Consider the following 24,154-nt stretch of genomic DNA (forward strand, 5'->3'; position numbering starts at 1 on the left):
CCAAGGCCAAGTTCATCAAATATATACTGGGATTCCTTCCCAAATTCTCTCCCTTGTTACCAAAACCCTCCCCCGAATCCTCTAGCGCACGTTCGGCCCCAACTTAAGCCATCTCAAGGCATCTGTCTGTTCACCACGACGACAACAAGAAAGCTCAAGAATTCACCGGCTCTCTAGAGAAGCAGGAAGAACACTGGGACGCATTTCTGGAGTACAAGGAGTCAGATCTAGCTAAGAAGAGGTCGACAACAAATAAGAAGAATGCTTCGAACAAGATACATCACCATCATCTGGGAACATGTGGCTATAGACCTGCCATGCCTAAGTGGGATAAAGCTGAGGCCGAAATGCGCACTGTAGGGATCAAGCCAGCTACAGAGGGTTGGCCCCTGGGGGCAAGAAATTGGATACTTGCGCATGGTTCATCTTATGACCCACAAACATGGCAGCTTATACACAATAATGAAATAATTATTGTACCCCACAATCTATTCTTGAAGCAATCAAAGAGGTTGAAGAAGGCAAGTTCAAACCCGACAGAGAGAATGATGAGCTGACAAAGGCCCTCAAAAATAAGGAACACCCAGGATGAATACGAGGCTTTGGGCCGGATGTTCCTTGGATCCTTGGGTTTCCCGAGGACAAGGAAACTTATAAAAGCCGAGATAGATCAAAGAAGCAGGAGCTAGAGCGGTTGCAGAAGCTAGAAACAAGTAACGTGGAACTGTATGACATGATTCACAACTCAACAAGTGACCCAAAAGGGTTCAACTGTTGAGCTGCAGCAAGATCCTGGGTTCGATAGTACTGCAAACCCATCTAAAAAAGCAGCGTGTCTACCACAAGTCAAGCCGGCATTTCGACCCATGGGTACGTCTGGCCATGGGCACCCGACCCGAATGGGTAGGGTATGGGTCTCGATATTCGCCCATGGAAACGACCCATGGGTAACACAATTAGTCATGGGTCGGGCATGGGTATCAGTCTATGCCCACGGGTTGCTTGATTGGTCACCCGATTAATATTACTAATTAAAACAATTGAATTATTTTGTATGGTACGTGGGCTATGATACACATACATTATACATGTAGACAGTATACATCATTTACACACAAAGCTCTTGTATCCAGACACCAAACATGTGCATATTAGTACTACTTGCAGTCACAAAGCCATGAACGGGAACACACCACTCTTCGTCCTGGCAGTCCAACAATGTCCCGATGTGTTCTAAATATTTGGTTGCATCAAACTCTTCATTTTTTTTACCCGATGGGTTGCCCGATAGGGTCGGGTTGCCCTATGGGTTTAGGCATGGGTCTCATTCCTTACCCATGGGTAGGTTCGTGGGTCACAGATGTGCCCGATAAGGGTGATGGGCATGGGTCTAGTTTAGGTTGACCCGACCAAACCCAACCCATTGCCAGCCTTAACCACAAGGGTCCTGGTTGATGATGCACATGTTAATGAGGCACCTATGGATCACTACCCTTTGGACAGTGTCATGGAGAAGACAAACTGTGAGCTACACTAGTCAATGAAGAACATATCTATGAAGGTGGCGGTCGGGTTTGTTTTAACTTGTGAACCTAGAACACGCTGGCATGGCAATGAGATTCAAGTTGGCTATGCTCGTGTCGGGGTGGATGAAATTGTACCGGGGTATGAGTCATTGGAGCTTGACATCCCTGGACCTGAAGGGGAGTCGACACTTTGAGAAGCGATGGGTGTTATCATTCTATGGCCAAAGGAAAACAGTGTTTCCAGGATCAGCGCCAAGGCCACCATTTCCTCCGAGGAGGCATCTAGCACATCGAAAGCCACCGTCTCCTCTAGCTTCTCCAAGTCCACCTCTCCATCAACATGAAGCAACACCTCCAAAGCCACCGTCTCCACCAACTTCTCCAAGTCCACCTCTCCATCAGAAAGATCCAAAGCCATCGGCTCCTCCAGCACCTCCAAAGCCATCGGCTCCTCCAGCACCTCCAACGCCATCGGCTCCTCTAGCATGTCCAAAGCGGAAGAGTGCCAATACCACCAAGTCGACCCCCCCCTAGCAGCAAGAAAATGGCCTTATCTAAGAAGACGGGAAGTGGTGTATCTTGCGGGAAACAAGTTCCGCAGCTTGGAGAACAGGCGAATCAATCGATCCCCCTGCTCAAGGTGTATAACGACAAGAACATATGTTTGGCTGATAAAGCGGGACAACTAGGTCTTACTATTGGTCAATGTCTGCGTGTCGATCCAATGCCCAGCCCTGATGAACTAGCATGGAAATATATCCGCGGGCAGCCTCTGGTAAGACCTCGGATGATACCACTCCTACTACAACATATGGCTCAATTGCATGAGTGGTATCTATAACAAAGACGACAGGTCGCAATTATCTAATGGTGGCAGTAAAAAAGAAGCATGACTTCCGTGAAGACTTCATATCTATTGAGACTGAAGAATTGTATCAGTTCTTCAATCTAGACGTCCTCGACAAATCTATCGTCAGTTCTTATTGTTTGTAAGTTATTTATTTTTGTAATTAAGTTTCTAGGGCACACCTCATTCATTGCATTTATCTTCATGTGCTACGCGCTCACAAAGTCGTTTCATGAAAAATCAACCTATCATCTGGCGTGCGTAAAAAAGACAAAATTCGGTGCTAAAACAAAGACTTGTCACAAGATAATTTTCTCTTTTTCGCTTAGACTACAAAAAATATCTGTACACGCTAACACCCCCCCCCCCCGCGCAGTTGCAGCGGGAGGTTCTCGGACGCAAAGACTGAGTGCCCTGGCGTCTTGAGCTTTTGGGTTCGCTGATGTCCATGCTTTGGACGCGGCCGCTGCCGGGTGTTTTGTGAGGCCTATAACTGTTTGAAACCTTGAAAACATGCATATGATATGTTTGACCACCGCGTTCACGCCGGCCTTGACACTGGAAGTTGGAAGCGTCCGTCTATGATCCTCCAGGAGCTGGATTGCTATTGATTCTTTGCTCTAGCTCTTTGGAACGTTCAATAGCGTTATCAAGGCTCAAATCATATCTACGTGAAATTCTGCAGGGCCAGGTCCCGAGCTGCCGTGACCTTCTTCCACTCGTGCCGAAGGATGCAAGCAGGAAATGAAACATGCGCCGATACAATCTGCAGTTTCCTGTGCTAGCCAGACAACGGAAGAAACAGATCTCAGCAGCCACACGACATGGCAGTTGGCATGAAACGGAGGAAACGGATAAGGCGGCGATCGTACCAGATACCGTCTTGTATCTGGCGATGCCGATTATGACGCGCCCGCGGAGGCTGAGCAGCACGGAGAACATCTTCTGCAGAGCAGTCGGCCCCATGTACGCTATCCACCCAACTGACTTCTTCTATTTGGCGTTGTGGACGGCGCCCCGCCGGTCCGCCTAGCCAACAACTTGTGCTCACGGCGGTGTATGCTAGCTAGGGAGCCGCGACCATAGAGAAGGAGCGGCGCTGGTCGGCGACCCCAGATGCTGCTCCGTGATCGCCTCCTGCTCCTACGCCATATTTTCTGGCTGATGGGGCGGTGCTTAACGGCAACGCGCATGCGCTTTTCATGGGAGATGAACAGGGGCTCGGCTGTCGGCTCCGTGGCAACGACAACTCCATGGCGGCAGCGGTGGTGCTGTTCAGGATGGCGTCTTGGGTAGTTTTCGTGGTCTCGCCTCTGGTAGCTATATATATTGTGAATCGCATCGATAGTTAGGGTGCAGTTCTGGGGTAGGCCAGATATTTAGGTGCAGTTCCGATTGCCCCCATTAGTTTAGAGAAGATTTGAAGTCAGTTGGGAATTCCGGATAGATCGATCTGATATTCTTTTTGTTGAGATCAATTGTTTGGATCTTCTATCACGTGCGGATGCGGATGTAATTCTAAGCGGTGCACGTCATCTCTTTTTTTTCTTCTTGCCTAGAGTTTAATCTAATCCATTGGTTTTACATTGTTTAATCCCCACCGTCTTTTGTCTTCTGCTTTAATTATATAATAGATAGGTAAACTGACTCAACAATAAAGTAGAAGATAGGTCCTTCGCAGAGGGAAGCATGGATTACTATATTTGTGCTAGAGCTTTTCATTTTGAAAACAAGAAACAATTTTGTCAAGGGTAGTAATAAAGCATATGTGTTATGTATAAGATATCCTATAAGTTGCAAGCCTCATGCATAGTATACCAATAGTGCTCGCACCTTGTCCTAATTAGCTTGGATTAACATGGATTATCATTGTATAGCATATGCTTCAACCAAGTGTCACAAAGGGGTACCTCTATGCCGCCTGTATAAAGGTCTAAGGAGAAAGCTCGCATTGGATTTCTCGCTTTTGATTATTCTCAACTTAGACATCCATACCGGGACAACATAGACAACAGATAATGGACTCCCTCTTTCTTTACTTATTAAATTGCAATAGGTGACTGGTGTCACACCTGGGCTTGGTTTTTATGTGGGCCAAAAGTTTTACAAGGTGTTGATAATGACGAGAGGAAACCTGGGCTCGGCTTTTATGTGGGCCAAAAGTTTTACAAGGTGTTGATGATAATGACGAGAGGAAAAAAAACAAGGCTACGTAGAAAATTCGTCCATAGATCATTCTCTTTGCCCGTCTCGATAGATTGATGTGGCCCGACGTTCGTCTTAAACCCCTGGTCAAATTGTCCAAACATGGCACATACCGGACTGAATACACCGGAAATCGGAAGACGCTGCCATCGTAGAGGCCTTGCCGATATAAAAAAAACTTGACTCCTCTGCAGAAGCGCCCGTCCCAATTCGCACGCATAGTTGCGGTTCCCAGAGCTTGTCGCCGGCATCGAATTCGTTTGGAGCAGCCAGGCGCCATACAGCCAGGTTGAGTGGACTACATCAGCAGGCCTCGTGCTGCTGTTCCATCAGCAGCCCCCGAGCCGCCGTTCGCCGTCGCTCGTCTTTGGTGCGGGCGGGCAACTCATATGAATTCGCCAGGATTGGACGGGATTCGTCAAAATCTATCGCCTTCCAGAATCCCGAACAACTTCGTAAGCGACGGCAGCATATGTAGATCGTATACCCTATCAAATACTTCATGGAGTTTAGGAAACGTCATCTCTTCACGGCCACAACGGGCTAGGTGACGGCGTGCTGGTTGACGGCGTGGCAATCCATGTGGCGCTGGGGAAGATAGACGATGGGTACGACAACTCGGCCTGGACTAAGTTGAGCTGCAGCCGGACTTGTCGTCGCTGGTCCGCGGCACACGTTCTGGTGCCCCTAACCAGCTGGGTGTGCGTGTGCTGATACACGACGGTGACTACGACTAGGAGCGACCAATGTTCATGGACCTGGCGGCATCGCTTACGAGTGGCTCGTGTTCTTACTCCCCAGCGCCATTCGCCAACTGTGACAACAGCTTGTCGGTGCACATCTCGCTGCAGCCCACGCAGAGGGAGAAGTCCGGAAGATCACCTTTACACTTCTGAAACGAACAAATGGCACGATGCACACACACGCCGGCCACCTCAACGCAAGGCAGCACAGCGCACAAAGAACAATCACAAAGCGCATGAGCAAATGGCAGAGAGCGATCTTGAATACAGCGGATTAGGAATTCCTTATGCAGTCGCTGGAAAGGTGAGAGTCTATTTGGTTGCCTGCTTTGTTTGGAAGGATTGGATTATTTCCTGGACCTTCTTCGATGGAATAAATTACTTCATGTCTTCTATTCATATATTTGGCATCTGGTCAGAAAATGTCCCTCCCCCCTACCCAACAACTTAATTGATGCCTTCTGTTCGAGTAAAAAATTGAATTTTACAATGTGGTATCGTGTTCTAAATTTCAAGAGATAGTTGCATATTGTGAGAGCGACCCGGAGGAATGGAACCTGGGTACGCGCGCACCCACTTACGAAAAGTTAAAAAAAAATGCTATTTAAAAGTTTCCAAAAAATGTGAAGTAAAATTTTGCATGTACATATTATGTTGATACTTACTCGTGTGAGTTTTCACGAAAAAATACCATTGTGTGTGGCCTGTATAAAAATGACAAAATGTCCAAATGAGAATAGTGAATAGGAATTTGTACTATTCACACGAATAGGAATTTGCATTTTGTCATTTTTGTGTAGGTCACACACAATGGTATTTTTCCGTGAAAACACACATGAGTAAGTATCAACATAATATCTACATGCAAAAATTTACTTCACATTTTTTGGAAACGTTTAAATAGCATTTTTTTGAACTTTTCGTAAATGGGTGCGCGCGCACCCAGGTTCCGTTCACCATTTTCGATTGTGAGAGTCTCTTCTGTTTCCTGCGTGCATGCTGCACATATCCGAAACTGGCCAAGATTCATCATATATTCTGACGGCCTGGTTAATCTAGCCGTTGAAATTGATACCATGTTGTCTGAGCTTGATTGTGTCATGTTTGTTTAGTTGTTTGTTCATCTATTGACGCCCAGTTCATCTTGCCAACTCTTCATCGTCTAAAAATAGGTATATCAAGTTAGGGGAAATTCAATTCGGCTCCCGGGTGCGTATGCTCCCTCTACCAAAAAAACATATTTCGAAATGTCAAAAAATTTGGATAAAAAATTCTACATGTACATCTCCATAATGTATGTGCATTCGCTAAGTTTCACGAAAAACCAATATTTTTGTGGTCTATGTAAAAAGGAGAAACTTTATCTTGTGAAAAGCATTATTTTTAGCATTGAATTTTGTCTTTTTTACACACGTCACATGATAAGTCGATTTTTTATAAAACGACTTTGTGAGCGCGTAGCACGTGAAGATGTACGTACAAATTTTTTGTTTCAATTTTTTTGAAATTTAAAATGTTCATAACATGCATTTCAAAATATAGGGAGCATATGCACCCATGTTCCAAAACACCACTCCCTCAAGTTAGCTACTACTGAAATATAATACTCAGAGCATTGCACATATATATCTGTCAATACCTAACTGGACATGGGTGCACTTAATTGCTTATATTCGTATAGCAAATATGGATAAATAATGCCCTTGCCAGGTTCTATTTGCTGACTATTTGAAAGAAAATGACTGTGTTGTTTTGTGTTTCTGGATTTTCCGTCACGTTGCAACGCACTTACAATATATCTTATTATTATGATTGTATTTGCTATAAATAGAAGAAGATGTGACAAACACGATAACATTTGATAATATATTTTTCTGGCGCAACACACAGTAATATTTAATAAAAAAAACTCATACATCAAATACTTTTGTGTTGTTATTATTATTATTATTCCGTAGCGAAGCACGGGTAATTTGCTATCAAAATTAATTCTATGTATGTACAAAGTCAAATAAGATTAACTTTGACAGAATTTCTAGAAAAAAATATGTGGACATAGTTTGCTATAATCCAGTCAATGTTCAAATATTTGTTTCGGACAAACCTAGAACTTGAATTATATTATAAATTAGCAAATAAGAAAGAAGGCGCTAATTCCCGTCGGACCAATGAATTTTTTTGTATGGAACTGATCTGGTAGCTCGATAAAAACTATAAGATAGCACTAAATTAATTATATTCTTGCATAAACTGTAGTATATTATTAACATGGTTTATATTAAGTCATCATGTTTGTGGATATATTATATGCACTGTTAATAGTGGTTCAAGAGATTATCTTGGGGAATGGATTCACTTACTGAAATATTATTGAGTCTACAAGTTGATAAAAACACATAAGTTATAATCTGAATGATATAGCCTGAAGGGATTGTGAGAGAACATGTTTAAGAAAAAATTATCAATACACACAATAGTAATGCTAACTTGGATGAGCATCAAATAACGGGTCAAAGTATAATGAATTATTAAGATGAATCTGCATGGATGCCTACGTAGGTAGGCAGGATATATGGAATTAACCGACAACTCAAATCAACAAGTTTTGATGAATAAAACAGATGGTACATGCATGCCATCTTACATCTAATTCTGTGTGAAGTATAGCTCAAATACATATTGGTGCTAGCTTTAATAGTTAAAACTATATGAAGATAAATGTGACACTCTATATGGTTTTGCGTCGGTTTTCCACACTCACATGGGAAGAAAGGACTACAATCTTTTTACATGATGTGTAGTTAATAATGAATTCGATCAAATAAATTGTTGAGTATGTGAAAATATAGCTTCCAAAGAAAACATTTCAAACATAATCATTCTTGAAAACTAGGCGCGCGAATGCGCGGGCCACCCAGCTAGTAATACATAAGCATTCAACAACAGTTAATATTCTCATAAGAGATTGAGGATTAATTGTCCAAACTGAAACTTCCACCACGAATCATGGCTTTAGTTAGCGGCCCAATGTTCTTCTCTAACAGTATGCATACTAAAACCATTTGATCATGAAAATCGCCCTTACTTCAGACAAGACGAACATGCATAGCAACTCACATGATATTCAACAAAGGTAAAAGAGTTGATGGCATCCCCAGAAACATGGTTACCGCTCAACAAGCAACTTATTCAGAAATAAGACACATAAGTACATATTCTTCACCACAATAGTTTTTAAGGCTATTTTTCCCATGAGCTATATATTGCAAAGACAAAAAATAGAATTTTAAAGGTAGCACTCAAGTAATGTACTTTGGAATGGCGGAGAAATACCATGTGGTAGGTAGGTATGGTGGACACAAATGGCATAGTTTTTGGCTCAAGGATTTGGATGCACGAGAAGAATTCCTCTCAATACAAGGCTAGGCTAGCAAGGTTGTTTGAAGCAAACTCAAGTGTAAAAGGTGCAGCAAAGCTCACATATGAACATATTGTAGGTATTATAAGACTTTACATTGTCTCCTTGTTGTTCAAACACCTTAACCGAGAAAATATCTAGACTCTAGAGATCAATCATGCAAACCAAATTTTAACAAGCTCTATGTAGTTATTCATTAATGGGTACAAGGTACATGATGCAAGAGCTTAAACATGATCTATATGAGCACAACAATTGCCAAGTATCAAATTATTCAAGACATTATACCAATTACCACATGCAGCATTTTCTGTTTCCAACCATATAACAATGAAGCGGTTATCAACTCCGCCATGAACATTAAAGATAGAACTAAGAACACTAGTGTTCATATGAAAAATCGGAGCGTGTCTCTCTCCCACATAACCATGATGGATCATATTTTATTCAAACAAAAACAAAAATAAAAACATACAGACGCTCCAAGTAAAGCACATAAGATGTGACGGAATAAAAATATAGTTTCACTAGAGGTGACCTGATAAGTTGTCGATGAAGAAGGGATGCCTTGGGCATCCCCAAGCTTAGACGCTTGGGTCTTATTAAAATATGTAGGGATGAACCACGGGGGCATCCCCAAGCTTAGACTTTTCACTCTTCTTGATCATATTGTATCATCCTCCTCTCTTGACCCTTGAAAACTTCCTCCACACCAAACTCAAAACAATCTCATTAGAGGGTCGAGTGCATAATTCATATATTCAGAGGTGACATAATCATTCTTAACACTTCTGGACATTGCACAAAGCTACTGAAAGTTAATGGAACAAATAAATCCATCAAACATAGCAAAAAGAGGCAATGCGAAATAAAAGGCAGAATCTGTCAAAACAGAACAGTCCGTAAAGACGAATTTTTTTGAGGCACCAGACTTGCTCAGATGAAAATGCCCAAATTGAATGAAAGTTGCGTACATATCTGAGGATCAGGCACGTAAATTGGCAGATTTTTCTGAGTTGCCTACAGAGAGGCATATTGAAATTCGTGACAGCAAGAAATCTGTTTCTACGCAGTAATCCAAATCTAGTATTGACTTTACTATCAAAGACTTTACTTCGCACAACAATGCAATAAAATAAAGATAAGGAGAGGTTGCTACATTAGTAACAACTTCCAAGACTCAAATATAAAACAAAATTGCTGTAGTAAAATAAAGACATGGGTTATCTCCCAAGAAGTTCTTTCTTTATAGCCATTAAGATGGGCTCAGCAGTTTTATTGATGCACTCGCAAGAAACAAGAGTTGAAGCAAAAGAGAGCATCAAGAAGCAAATTCAAAACACATTTAAGCCTAACCCACTTCCTATGAAAAGGAATCTTGTAAATAAACAAGTCATTTAGGCATAATGCAACAAACATAGGAAAACTAGACAAGCGCAACTTCAAGATTTTCAGCATATAGAGAGGTGTTTTAGTAACATGAAAACTTCTACAACCATATTTTCCTCTCTCATAATAACTTTCGGTAGCATCATGAGCAAACTCAACAATATAACTATCAAATGAAACATTCTTATCATGAGTCTCATGCATAAAATTATTACTACTCCCAACATAAGCATAGTCATTCTTATTAATTATAGTGGGAGCAAATTCAACAAAGTAGCTATCGTTATTATTCTCATCATCAAATATAGGAGGCATAGTATAATCATAATAAGCTTTATCCTCCATAGTAGGCGGCACCAAAAGACCACTATCATTATAATCATCATAAATAGGAGGCAAAGTATCATCAAAGAAAATTTTCTCCTCAAAACTTGGGGGACTAAAAATATCATGCTCATCAAAACCAGCTTCCCCAAGCTTAGAACTTTCTATATCATTATCAACAATGGTGTTCAAAGCGTTCATACTAATATTACTACTAGCATGCAAATAAGGTTCCATAGGTTTTTTAATTTTCACATCAAACAATCCATGTCTTAACTCAGGAAATAGAATAAGAAGCTCATTGTTTTCCATTATGCCTTACTAGTGTAAACAAGAAATAAAAAGATGCAATTGCAGGATCTAAAGGAAATAGCTTCGAGCACTCACACACCGGCAATAAGACTAGGAAATAGCTTAGTAGTCGGAGGATGTGAATACCTTTTACCTTACCTCCCCGGCAACGGCGCTGGAAAAGTGCTTGATGTCTACGCACGCTTCTATTCCTCGTAGGCAGTGTTGGGCCTCCAAGAGCGAGAGGTTTGTAGAACAGCGACAAGTTTCCCTTAAGTGAATCACCCAAGGTTTATCGAACTCAAGGAGGTAGAGGACAAAGATATCCCTCTCAAGCAACCCTGCAATCACGATACAAGAAGTCTCTTGTGTCCCCAACACACCTAATACACTTGTCAGATGTATAGGTGCACTAGTTCGGTGAAGAGATAGTGAAATACAAGTGGTATGAATGAATATGAGCAGTAGTAACAGCACCAGAAAATAGCTTCTCGGCGTGCGATTGATGGTAGTAATATTGCAGGAAGTAAAGATGCAGCAAAACAATGAAATAAGCGATGATTGCGGTATTTGAAAACAAGGCCTAGGGATCATACTTTCACCGAGTGGACACTCTCAACATTGCAATCATAATTGAATATAAATATAAGCACTTCACTATGCTATCCTGAATTACTCTCTGGCAAGATAACGAACACTAATTCATCATGTAGGCAAACCTTAAAGATGTATCCCCAAGTACTAATAAACACCCCACGCTATCACTGTGAGCATTCATAGGAGGTACTAACACACCACAATTTCATAGAGACATCCAACTCAAATCATAACTCAGTGAATAAGTATTCTGTGAAATATAGCCTAAGAGACCCACACGGTGCACACACTGTCACCTTTACACACGTGGGACAAGGAGTCTCCGGAGATCACATAAGTAAAATCCACTTGAATAGCATAACGACATCTAGATTACAAACTCATCATATGGATCTCAATCATGTAAGGCAGCTCATGAGATCATTGTATTGAAGTACATGGAAGAGAGAGATTAACCACATAGCTACCTGCATGTACAGCCCTTAGCCTCGATGGAGAACTACTCCCTCCTCATGGGAGACAACGGCGTTGATGAAGATGGCGGTGGTGTCGATGGAGATGCCTTCCGGGGCACTTCCCCGTCCCGGCAGCCGTGCCGGAACAGAGACTCCGTCCCCCAGATCTTGGCTTCGCGATGGCGGCGGCTCTGGAAGGTTTCTCGTACCGTGGCTTTTCCGTGTAGGGTTTTCGCGACGGAGGCTTTAAGTAGGCGGAAGGGCAAGGTCGGTGGAGTCCTGGTGGGACCACACACTAGGGGGGCGCGCCCTACCCCCTGGCCGCACCGGCCACACGTGTGGGCCCCCAGTGGCTCCCCTCCGGTGGCTCTCGTGTGTTCCGGAAGCTTCGTGGAATTATAAGATGCCGGGCGTTGATTTCGTCCGATTCCGAGAATATTTCCTTACTAGGATTTCTGAAACCAAAAACAACGAGAAAACAACGAACCGGCCCTTCGGCATCTCATCAATAGGTTAGTTCCGGAAAATGCATAATAATGACATATAATGTGTATAAAACATGTGAGTATCATCAATAAAGTAGCATGGAACATAAGAAATTATAGATACGTTTGAGACGTATCATAGCCAGATGTCGATCGGCGGGAGTCAGGACATCCCGCCCGGCCAGCATCGAGTAAGCTGTGAGTGACATCGAGGAGGAGGCCCGGAGATGAAGACCGAACTCCAGTGTGCCGCGCACGTAGCGAAGCACTCGCTTCACCAGAGCAAGGTGAGGGTCACGAGGTGCATGCATGTGCAAACAGATTTGTTGCACTGCGTAGGAGATGTCAGGACGCGTCAGTGTAAGATACTGAAGAGCGCCAGCGAGACTCCTGTACTCGGTAGCATCAGCAAGAAGGTCACCATCATAACCAGAAAGCTTAGCTTGAGTGTCAACAGGGGTCGCCACAGGATGGCAATCAAACATGCCAGCTCGCGTAGAAGATCCATCGCATACCGCCGCCGAGAGAGGAATAGTCCATTGACGTTCCGTGTCACAGAGAATACCCGTAAAGAAGTGAAGTGGTCCAAGGTCCGTCATGGCGAAATCCCGATGAAGCCGATCAAGCAGCACCCTAAAGAAACTGGGCAGATGAGGCAGTCACAATAATATCATCCACATAGAGCAAGAGATAGGCCGTATCAACTCCTGACCAAAGCACAAACAGCGAGGTATCCGTGGCAGAAGCAACAAATCCTAGTGTCGCGAGATGAGTAGCAAACCGTTGATACCACGCTCGGGGGGCCTGCTTCAATACATACAAGGACTTGTGTAGGCGACACACGTGATCAGGGCGGGCTTCATCAACAAAACCAGGAGGTTGCTGGCAATAAACCGCTTCATCAAGATTGCCGTTGAGAAAAGCATTCTTGACATCAAGCTGACGTATAGGCCATGAGCTAGAGACAGCGATGGTGAGAACCAACCGGATGGTAGCAGTGCTTGACAACGGGATCGAACGTCTCATCGTAGTCAATTCCAGGACGTCGGGAATAACCACGAACCACCCATCGAGCTTTGTACCGCGCTAGAGTGCCATCTCGAGTGAAACTTATGCAGAAAGATCCACTTGCCGGTGACAATTTTGGCACCAGGAGGGCGAGGTACAAGAGACCATGTGTTGTTGTCGAGGAGAGCCTGATGCTCATCAGCCATGGCCGACCGCCAGTTGGGGTCCTGCATGGCTTGACGATAAGTAGTAGGCACAGGTGCAACAGTCGTGTCGGAGACATGGAGATTGAGCCTGTCCTTCGGGCAACTGACACGCCCGGACCTTGTGATTTTGACCACAGGAGCAGCAGCAGAGGGTGCGGCAGGGGTCGATGACGAGGTCGTGGAGGAGGTCTACCGTGCGGCAGAGGAAGGGGCCGCGGCAGCCTGCCGGGCAGCGGTGGCAGCCTGTTGTGAGGCCGCGGCAGAGCTCGCAGCAGGAGCGCGGGCGGCAGCGGTAGCCTGTCCCGCAAGTGGCATGTCCAGGTCGGTGAAGAGGAAGTCGAGCCGACGTGGCAGCACCTGCTGTTTCGTAGGAGCGACGGCAGCAATCTGAAACGGAAAAATAGTCTCATCAAAGACAACATGTCGCGAGATTAGCACTTTTCCTGTAGACGGATCATAGCATCGGTACCCCCGATTATTAGCTTTTCAGGGTTTAGGATCTAAACGGCTCTGATACCATGTAGAAGGGTTTTGGGGGAAGCCTCTCACGTGTAATACGTGGGGTTCCTGTGTTTATATATTGGGCCAAAGGCCAAAAGTTAGGGTACAATTACAATTAGAGTACAAGACAAATACAACTAACTATAGCTATCTGTACACAAGCAACCCACACACAATTGGGAAAATTAGGGTTACTACCCACACGCAACTTGAAAAGTCAAAGTTACAAGCCATACACAACTAGAAAATTCACATCTACAACTCATGCAACATGCGCACAAGCTGGAAAATCAAAGTTGCAACCTGCGCGTAAGAAAAAAAAACCCAGTTGGAACCTACCTGCAGCTGGAAAAAATCTTTGCAACCGGTAAAAATCATAGTTACAACCCGCAAGCAACCGATATTTCCTAGTTTCACATGGATTGTAACCGAGTCTTCACCGGTTCCACTTGGGTTGTAAATAAGATTTTTTTCCGATTGCACCATGGATGTAACTAGGGAGAAACCGAGCTACTACCAATTGCACATGTGTTGAAACTATTTTTCAGTTACACTATGGTTGCAACTTTGGAAAAGCTACCGCAACTGAATTTCTTTTAGTTACACACGTAATGCAACTGAGCCACATGAGTAGGTGTAACTGAGATTTTTTTTAGTATTTATAATGTACCCACTTAACTAATCTATCAGTTTAAGCACATAGTATTATGAGTCTCAACTTCACGCTCTTATTTTAGAATGTCAAAAGTGCATACTGCACAACAAAAAACAAAGAAAAAAACTAAAATTCATGTACTGCAAAAGCCCACACTCACAGCAAGCAGCACAAGCATGAAGCCCACGGCAAGAAACAGAGCAGCCCAGGACAAGCATCAGCGAGGGACTCGTTACTCGTACAACCCAACGGGCTGCACGCATCTTAGCATAACAAATCCAACGGCTGACGAAGTAACTGAGACTTAATAAAAATTAGTTGCCTGATTTCTAGCAAAACTGCAGTTATTGACTCCTAAATTCCTTTTTGTATGTTATCTTATGGTCTCTGTTGCAGCGAAAGGAGGACAAATAGCAGATGGTTACAGATGGCGGTTGTTGGAGTTGATTATCACCTGGATTTATGTCCTGTGGTGGTCACTTAACAGATTATGTAGTACTTGCAATGTTATTTCTCACCTTTGTCGTTGGACACTAACTGTTTATTATAAACTGTTAAGCTTGTTTCATTTCTTTTATGCAGTGGCTGGAAGCAGTATTTGCCTTTAATCTGAAAAGAAGTTGATCCACAATCCATCACCTTTAACATTTTGAAAAGAGATGGAGGCACTCATCACAGGATCACAGTTTTGGAAGAATCTGAGGAAGGCTTGCAGTATTTCAGGACCATGATCTGCGTGCTCATATTCTTCCTCCACTACACATGCAAAAGTTCTCTCGTAACTTCAGACGTACCAGGATGCCAGCACCTAAATGGACACATGAATGTAGTGTGCATGGGGAGCATTCAGTTCTACTATTAGCCGGCCATGGTCCAATCAACTGTTTTTACAAAAGCCCCCAAAGAGGATGAGCGAAAATATTAGAAAAGTAACAAAAAGCTTTTTCTCTAATAGCAAGCGACATGACAAGCTTTTCCTTGCCCATGCATGTGACAGTATCACAAGAGAATATGGGTAACATTTGTTCTCCCTCAAGCATGTCACCGAGAAGATATTGGAACCAAAGATATCCCTCTAAAGAAAAGGCAAGATTTGGAACTAAAGCCCCATCACCTTACTTTTTTTTATCTTTGTAAGTTTCCTTGGAGATGGAATATTTCATCACACATGTGTATCTCGTAAAACTATTAAATAATCAATCATGTGAAGAAATGGACCAATTCAATTGAACAAATACTAGCTTTACAAAGGTATACTTTCTTTCTTTTCCAAAATGTTAGCTTCTTTGCTCAGATATGTGACAAAAATAAAAGTAAAATGGTGTACAATTAACCAATGAAGCAATATAATACAATCACAAAGCAAAAAACAAATTGTATGGTATACTCTGATTAATTTATACTAACTGGCTGTCAATTTGACCAAAAAGACCACGATAAACGATGATTGTCACAATGATTTTGCATTGATCAGCGTGAGCAACCGACGGTTATGACCTCCTCTTGTAATGTCACCTTTGTTTTCTGTACTCTCCTTTATCTTTTTTTTTTCTGTTTCTCCCTTTTGCTTTCCCTGCAATATCATCTTTGTCTCTTTAGACATGCAAATGTAAGCACTCAAATGAAACTTCCATCCCGCTATCTAGACACATTGGGTGAAGAGAAAGGTAAATCTTGAGAGAAGATGTTTGTGTGTGTGGCCGGTGGTGGACTGGGGGGATAAAAGCTGGGTTTCGGTTTTGTTGGAAACTTTGCCTTTTGGGTGTTTCTTGGAAGCCACTCCTCCTATATGCTGCAATGCCTGTGTACTTTTTAGTCTTGTAGCCTATTGTTGTATGTATGCTAATCCTACCATGGCAATAATGATGGTGTCAGGGTTTTGCTGGCCTTTGGGTACCTCTCCGAGACTGGCTACAGAACAAGGTGCATGGCAGATATGTTTGCTCGTTCACCCATGATGATCCTGGTTTTCAGAATGCCAGAAGGATGGGTATTGGCACTGCCATCCTGTGCCCTCCTTGCCACCTGATGTTTCCTGAAAAAGAGGGCTACATGATTAGAAGTGCTCCAGAGATTAGAGTTGATTGTTTGCTTACGACAGATAATAACTGAATATTCTTCTATAATGCATTAGTTAACATGCATAGTATAACTTTTTGGATTTTCACTAATTTAATATAAATACTTTTTTAGATCATGATGGATTTTGACATTTCACTGCGGCATTTTTTTACATATTTTACCACTCGTTTTATGATTCGATATAATTGGTGAAAAGGATCTTAACATCATGTACTAGCAAACAGAGGGAAAGAAAACTCAGAAAACAATCTCCAACTATATGGTAAGTGCATTCTTCTATTGTTGTGTAACATTTGCATGCCAAACAAAAAAACATTTGTAGAGCAGATTAAAAAATAAGGTTATCACAAATGAAGAAATCACAAATTGGTCCGTACTACAGGTACCTCAACTATGTTATCTTGACCAAAGTCTTAATTATCGTCTAACTCGGTTGTATCACGAAATGATATTACATATATATATTTTACTATACATGTCATTCACACAGTATATAAAAATCAAAATAGCACTAAACCATCCATGCCCATGTTAAAAGCGGTACGATCTCTATTCCGAAATACTTGGGGTGTGATACAAAATACTATGCCATTTAATTTATGTTAAATAATGTTTTCTCAATATTTTGTAAATAAACTAGTAACATATAGCTCAAAGAAACGTTTGAAGTTGTGTCTATGAGACCATTTCCATATCTTGCATTGACTAGACTCTCGATTTCTTGATACACGGATATTTTGGAACATATGGTCATATACTCAGGGGAATATATAGAGGAACCGAGTGAGCACAATCAATTCTTTCGCATAAAAAAGAGTACAATCAGTTGTCTAGAAAACACACTTAGAGAAATTGTAGCAGTAGTCCCTAAATAGGGTCGGCCCCTACTTCTTGGGGCTATAAACTGTCACCAACTCCAGCAATAGCCCCTGTTTCTCAACCTATATATTTTTCTGAACTCAATCACTTCACATGAGACTCGTTATTCATTGGCATACATGTGGGGGTCGGCGGTGGCTGAGGTAATGCGGCGGCAGCGCATTAAAAGAAAAACAATAATTTATAGTCAACTGGCTATAAAGATTAAAATAATATAGTCTTGCCTAGTTGAGGGAGAGAAAAGAGGGGATAGAAGGTAATTGGGCTCTCATGCAAGATTCATTTCTAGCAAACGCTTATATGCACTTTGTGAGAATAAAAGGTGAGTCACGTATTAATAAAACAATATATTTTTTATAGCCAACTATTATGCATGATAGCTATAGGTTATATATGATATGGCACATGCTTATAGATAGCAATTGGATATATTATTGAACTTGCTCTAAGTGAAAGAAAACTCAACAAGAACAAGTAGATACTTTTTGGAGACATCCCTATTTAGGGACCCAAGAGGAAGTTGGGATCATAGTAGAGTTGATTGTTTTGCCATAGCCCCTACAACTGTGTACGGATCTTTTTCGACAAGGAGGTTGAGAATCCCGGCCTCACCTACATTCGGGGGCATCACCAAGTCACCATATGGCGAGCCGGGAGCACATATCCGGTCCAGAAGACCCTCAACGCGTACCGCACACATACACTATAGAAGACACTTATGATATCGTACTCGTTGATCCATCTTCAGGTAGAGGTCTGCATAACTCCCGTCCATCATATCGCATTGTTGCCGACACTCGTTGTGCCATATTGCCGAGACCCAACGCCATCGACGTTGTAGATGCCACGCCGCACCACCTCCTCGGACACCGAGCATCCGCCGCTAGTCCACAAGTAAGGTCCTACTCCAACACATTGACCATAAGGAGGAGAACGGCGCTAGGCAACTCCAACGTCTGACTCGAAAAGGTCTAGGATTCCCCAGAGAGATTTGGGCAGGAGCGCGAACTGCGTCACAAAAAGGTTACGACGCTCGTGGGCGCCGCAGTCGATTGCTTGAACCAATGCCGGAGCCTGGTATTCACCGATAATCCCGCGCCTACCTTGTTATGTACCGGCTTGTCCACCTATCACTACATTTGCGGACCACTCCCGCAAGGAGCAAGGCCCAGGACCCAAGCGGACCGCAATCGAAGGATCTAGAAATCTATGGCATTGATGCACCAACGACGGAACACCAGGATGTCCGGCTGCCTCCGAGCCACTCGTCGGACGCCGCATCTTGTTGCCGCATCACAGGGACGGGGAGCTCATTGCAGGAACCGGGAGGAGGTCGTCGATGGGGGAGTGCAAATCTTGCCAAAGGCCACCGGAGGAGAACCGCAGCGGCCATCCGCGATATGAGCTTTGCCCGGCCACATCCTCCGGCGCGGCGGTATGGTGGAGGAGATCGGGTAGGGCCTTGGGGCTGGCGGGTAGAGTTTCCCCATGTCGCCCGACAGAGGACCCGGTTGAGTTGTTATATAACACAATTACTTGTATGCTAATGTAAAATAGTGATCTAACTTCGATTGATTCTTCCAGAGTCATGTGTTCTCACTCTAGTTTGGTATCAGCCTGTTACTAAATATAAGTTGTTTTACGCATTTAATTAAACTTCAAAAATATATTATATTTAGGAATGCATGGAGGAAGTACGTACTACCCTATGACCAAAACCTCGGCCGAATCTCGTAGTGTCGTAGCGGTGTACCCAAGTAAATGGACACATTTGCAACCAAAAGGTGTACGTACTTGATGGAAAGAATCAGTTAGACTACCATGAAGAGAAACGGGCAAACGGCACACAAACAAGAAGAAATCAGCAGCTCTGGATACAACAGCTAGCACCTCCGTTTCATAATTTTTGCCGCGGTTTTGGATCAATCTTGTGAGGGAGTACAAAATGTATGCGTCATTGATAGGAACTTCGAATGTTTAACTCAGAACAAAGTATGCACGTGTAGAGACTAGAGAGAGAGAGAGAGAGAGAGAGCGAGAGAGAGAATTCTTACTCCTGCTTTTGACCTCCTGGATGTGCATCCCATGATCACCTCTTCGAGTCCAGAAGTCGACCGTCCATCAAACTTCCGCGTTTGGTGTGGCCGCTCATCCTCCTAGTTACGTTCGTTTGAGTGTCAAACCAACCCGTAAGACTAAACTGTATGCTTAGGTACAACGCCAAAGAACTGCATGGAGAGAATTGTATGTTGCTGAGCTACCTGATGATGGTAGCTCGCTGCCCCATGATCATACGGCTCCCCAACTGGTGCCGTGAGAACGACCGAGCCCTGGTGAGCCCGTGGCGCCGCCATCAACGCGGCGATGGGGTCTGTGGGCGTGCTGACATGGAACGCCACCGCTGCCGTGCTCTGCTGCTCCTGTTGGAGACCGGCGTAGCGGCGCCGGTGATCCTGCTCGTTGAGGAGGTGCTGCTGCTGGTGGTGATGGTGAAGCGCTGCAGGACGATGCATCACTCCCTCGTCAACCCTAGATTGCACCACATGATGATCTGATCCTCCCATTCCCACCTGCATGTAGTTGTACACGTTAATTAATACATCACTTGCACATAACGCGGTACGTGTAAATTGTAGACGTAATAATTAGCTACCTTCATTCTCAAAAATAATAATTAGATACCTTCACAAGTAAGATTATATACTAACCATAACTTAATTCTGTTACACTCGAGCGTTTAGTGATGAGATGTCACTGTTTGGTAGATAAAAGGAAAGTGAAAAAATTCGAAGTAACCAAGAACATATTCTTGTAATATCATGTATGCTTATATATAAACATTTAGGTGATGAATAGAACGATCATGCCCTTAATTGGGGTTGCTTGGTGTTTGGACAAAGCGATGCCTAATTAAGTACAGTATTTGATACTGTGCAGATTATGTACTAGTTGTGTGTTACTAACTTTATCAGCCTGCGCGTATGCCTTCTTTTCAACAGAATTAATTGCATGACATGAAAATATATGTTCAACAGTGTATGCATGCATGTAGGTCACAAACATCCATCGATTTAGGTAAGATCTCAACCCTAGCTCGTACTGTTTTCTTCGAGAACTTCTTTCACACCTTACCATTAGTTCATTGATCAGATTGTGCTGAATGGACACAATTGCCTTCACACCCCAAAACCCTCCCAAACAAAAATATTGGATCCAATTCCTTGCTACATTCATTGATAAAAAAGGGTATCTTTCGTCTGTAAGAAACCTTCCTATATCCTCTAAAAAAAAACCTTCCTATATTAAAAGCAAAAAATATATGAATTTGTGCCGTCCATATTTGTGAGAACGCGACACGTTCTTACGGTTAGTTACAGAAATATGGAGGGAGCTAGAACCCTCGGATGTTGCATTCTGCTTTCGGTCATAATCTAGTGTTATGATGCCTTAGGTGGTCCTATGCTACCATATAGCTCGAAAAATGATATAATGAGTATCAGAATCCCCAATAAAAAGTGAAAATATTCCACAAGAGTTCTTAACTTATATCTTGTCTCAAGAAGGAAACAACTAAAGAAAATATGTTTTAAAAACAAATACTGAAATTACTCTCTCTTAATAGGATTCTTTGTCGAACATGATTATTTGCATTGGTCTTTGTACTCGATTAATTGTTCTCTCATGTGATTAAAAATTCAATATTCTTAATTAATGCTCAATAGCTATATTTGGTTGTGTGCCTCTCTTGGTGAAAATATGTTTCGATTTTCTCACCCATCTAGCCCAGAAATATATTTCTCGCATTTTTTCAGCTAAAACCCCTCCGTAAAATTATGATTTATCTTTAAGTGTCTTTGAACATGACTATTTTGCGGTGGTACCGCCTCTACATTGTCCCTCTCCCTACCCCCAATACTTACTCTTTCTCCCCAACTCACCTCACGGATGGATAGAGGTCATGGCTCCCCATGCTATCCTAAATTCATGCATAATCACTAAAGAGTTTAAGAGAATTTCCTGCAAATACATGGTTTTGCCCCTCTTATCAATTTTTTGATTAATCTAGACCTCTCTAACATCCTAATAAGGAAATCTTGTCGGTGCAGTCATCATCACCATCCACAGTAACTCTCCCTCATCCGTGTTCCTTGCCCTCGTCACCCCTCTCTATTATATGTTGCTCTAGTAAGCCATAATCCTCCCTCCTTCTTCCTCCTTCGATGGCGGTTATGGAATCCAAAAATGTTGAGTGACTTCACTCCCAAAGATGCTAAATGTAAAGAATTTCCCTTGATCTTTTTTCTATTTTTGGACACGGGTACATAAAGAGTCTCTCCCACCCTCCCATGTATATCTCTTCTCTCCCCCCCCCCCCCCCCCCACACACACCTATCCTCTCTCTCCCGCTCTCTATCTACCTATCTATATGTCTATATCTTTATGTGCTTAATATAGCCCTACATGTTTTTGAATGGCAGAGGAAAAGCTAAATGAAAGCTTATCTTCAGTTCTTCCGTAAAAACGAAAGCCACACCTATGTACCAATTGCATATGTTGTTCGGGGCTACCTATCAATGACCCAAGGTATGGCATTTGTGTCACTATTTTTTAGAAAAAAGTGAGATGTAACTTAATTCTCGTCAAACAAGAATTAAGTTAATTCTCGGTTAGATAAAAAAACCTCGTTCTCGGAAAAATATCGGTGGGCACCGGTATTACCGGCTACCGAAAATACCGAACCAAATACCATCCAAGATTCTTCAAAAAAAAATTAAAATTCATCTGCATTTATAAAAACAAAATTGAGTAAATTACAAGAAAATCAATAAATACCGCGTTGTATTCTCTTATACCGCAGTGGTACCGGAAAAATGGGTTACCCGCAAAATATCGTACGAAAAAATGATGGTTTGATGACATCCTCAAATTTAAAGTGCAAATAAAAAATTAGCCAAGATCAAACGTAATTATATATCGACCTAGAACTAGCAAAAACGAAGAAAAAAATGTGGTATTTTGCAAAGTTTTAAATAGCCGGTTATAGCCTTTCAAGAGGCCTGCTACTAGGGCTTTCATAGGCTAAAACGAGAATAGCCGCTTGAAGTCCCGTTAAGTAAATTTAGCCCATGTTTAACCCCTTAATTACCCACTAAATTTTGCTTAGCGGGCCAAAAAAATCTGGACAAAAAATTGTTGGCGGCCCAATTGTGCCAAAATCCATCTCTCTCCTAACCTTGTCCCCCAAATCCCCACTTTTCCCCTTCTCTGTCCAAAAAGGACCCAGAGGCGACTCTGGCGGCGGCGCGCACCCTCCCACTCCCGGCCGCCCTCGTTCTTGGTTATTCGTATATCTTATGCTTATGAGACTATATTATTATGTCATATGTTTTTGAATTATAGATATATGTTAATACAAGAATATATGCTGCCCAATTTTTTTGCAAAACATTAATTAGCAAAACTGCTATATGGCCTTAGCTGCGTTATAGCTCGGCTATAGCTAGCCTTTTGTAGCTGCTGGAATCTCCGCCGCTAAATGCAATAGCCAACTTTATTTTGAACTTTGGTATTTTGTCAAAATCTTGATATAGGAAGAAATAGATCAAAACTCACCTCATCGAAACTGTTTCTGAACTGTGTGAAGCTGAAGTCTTCAATGCCAACAGGGGCACCGCCGTGGAACGCCACACCGATGACGTCCGAGGATGTCATGCCCGGCACCACGGGCGTTGCACCCGCACGACGGTCGACCCTTCTCCTCTCCACGGCTGAGACGCTAGTACTAGCCGCCGAGGTAGATGCCGAGGCTCCGTCGCTGACGCCGCACTGCCTCGGCTGTGTCTGGTAGAAGATCTTCGATACGACGAGCTCGCCCTCGCGCTCCTCCTCAGACTCGCCGAGGTGGTACTGGTGCATCACCCAGTTGGTCTTCTCAGGCTTCCGGTGCTTGCCGAAGTTTGTGTAGAGCACTAGGATCTTCTTGCACCCCCTCTGCCGGCCGCCCACTGCCACAGGCCGTGTCTTGCCGGTCTTGTGCCACCGTGTTTCGCTCCGCTGTTGCTGCGGCTGCGCCGCGCCGGCGTTCCCGGAGCCGCCGGCAGAGGAGACAGCCGAAGCGTCGACCGTTGCGGGCGGCTGGATCTTGCGGCGCTTGCGGGTACCGGTGGTGTAGGCCTTGGACGGCCGGTGGAAGAAGTGTCTGCTCAGGCCGTCTTTGGACACACCTGCATGAGCATAGCGGCCATAGCCATGGATGTCAGCACGTGCATGTGAGGATCGATATTAGTCATATCTGTTCTTGTTGATCCGCTTTGGAAAAAAAAAGATAGAGAGAAAAGATCGTCGGCTGTTGGAGAATATAACAACCTTGAGAGGAGGACAAAACCTAACTTTGGACGCTAGGGGCAGATCTCATGTCACATTTCATTCTATAGAGAGATAAAGGGAGGAAAATGTGCCACGACAACATTGATATCGTACGAGGTGTAGTACCGAGAGATTTGGGTTGTACAAACTTGTTTCCTTTTGTTTCAAGATTGCTAC

At 43.1% G+C, this 24,154-nt stretch overlaps 1 protein-coding gene across 1 annotated transcript in view; it reads right to left on the bottom strand.

The window, feature by feature from the left end:
• Window positions 1–15,855: 15,855 nt before the first annotated feature.
• Window positions 15,856–24,154, bottom strand: part of LOC124658499 (NAC domain-containing protein 75-like) — a 28,128-nt gene continuing 19,829 nt past the window's right edge. The window contains exons 2-5 of the mRNA XM_047196804.1: window positions 23,225–23,835; window positions 19,873–20,181; window positions 19,666–19,767; window positions 15,856–16,685 (exon numbers count right to left, since the gene is read on the bottom strand). Coding sequence (XP_047052760.1) covers window positions 16,599–16,685; window positions 19,666–19,767; window positions 19,873–20,181; window positions 23,225–23,835 — 1,109 coding nt within the window. The 3' untranslated portion in view covers window positions 15,856–16,598. The remainder of the gene's footprint in view (window positions 16,686–19,665; window positions 19,768–19,872; window positions 20,182–23,224; window positions 23,836–24,154) is intronic.

This window comes from Lolium rigidum, chromosome 1, assembly GCF_022539505.1.
Source record: "Lolium rigidum isolate FL_2022 chromosome 1, APGP_CSIRO_Lrig_0.1, whole genome shotgun sequence".
Taxonomy (NCBI): Eukaryota; Viridiplantae; Streptophyta; class Magnoliopsida; order Poales; family Poaceae; genus Lolium; species Lolium rigidum.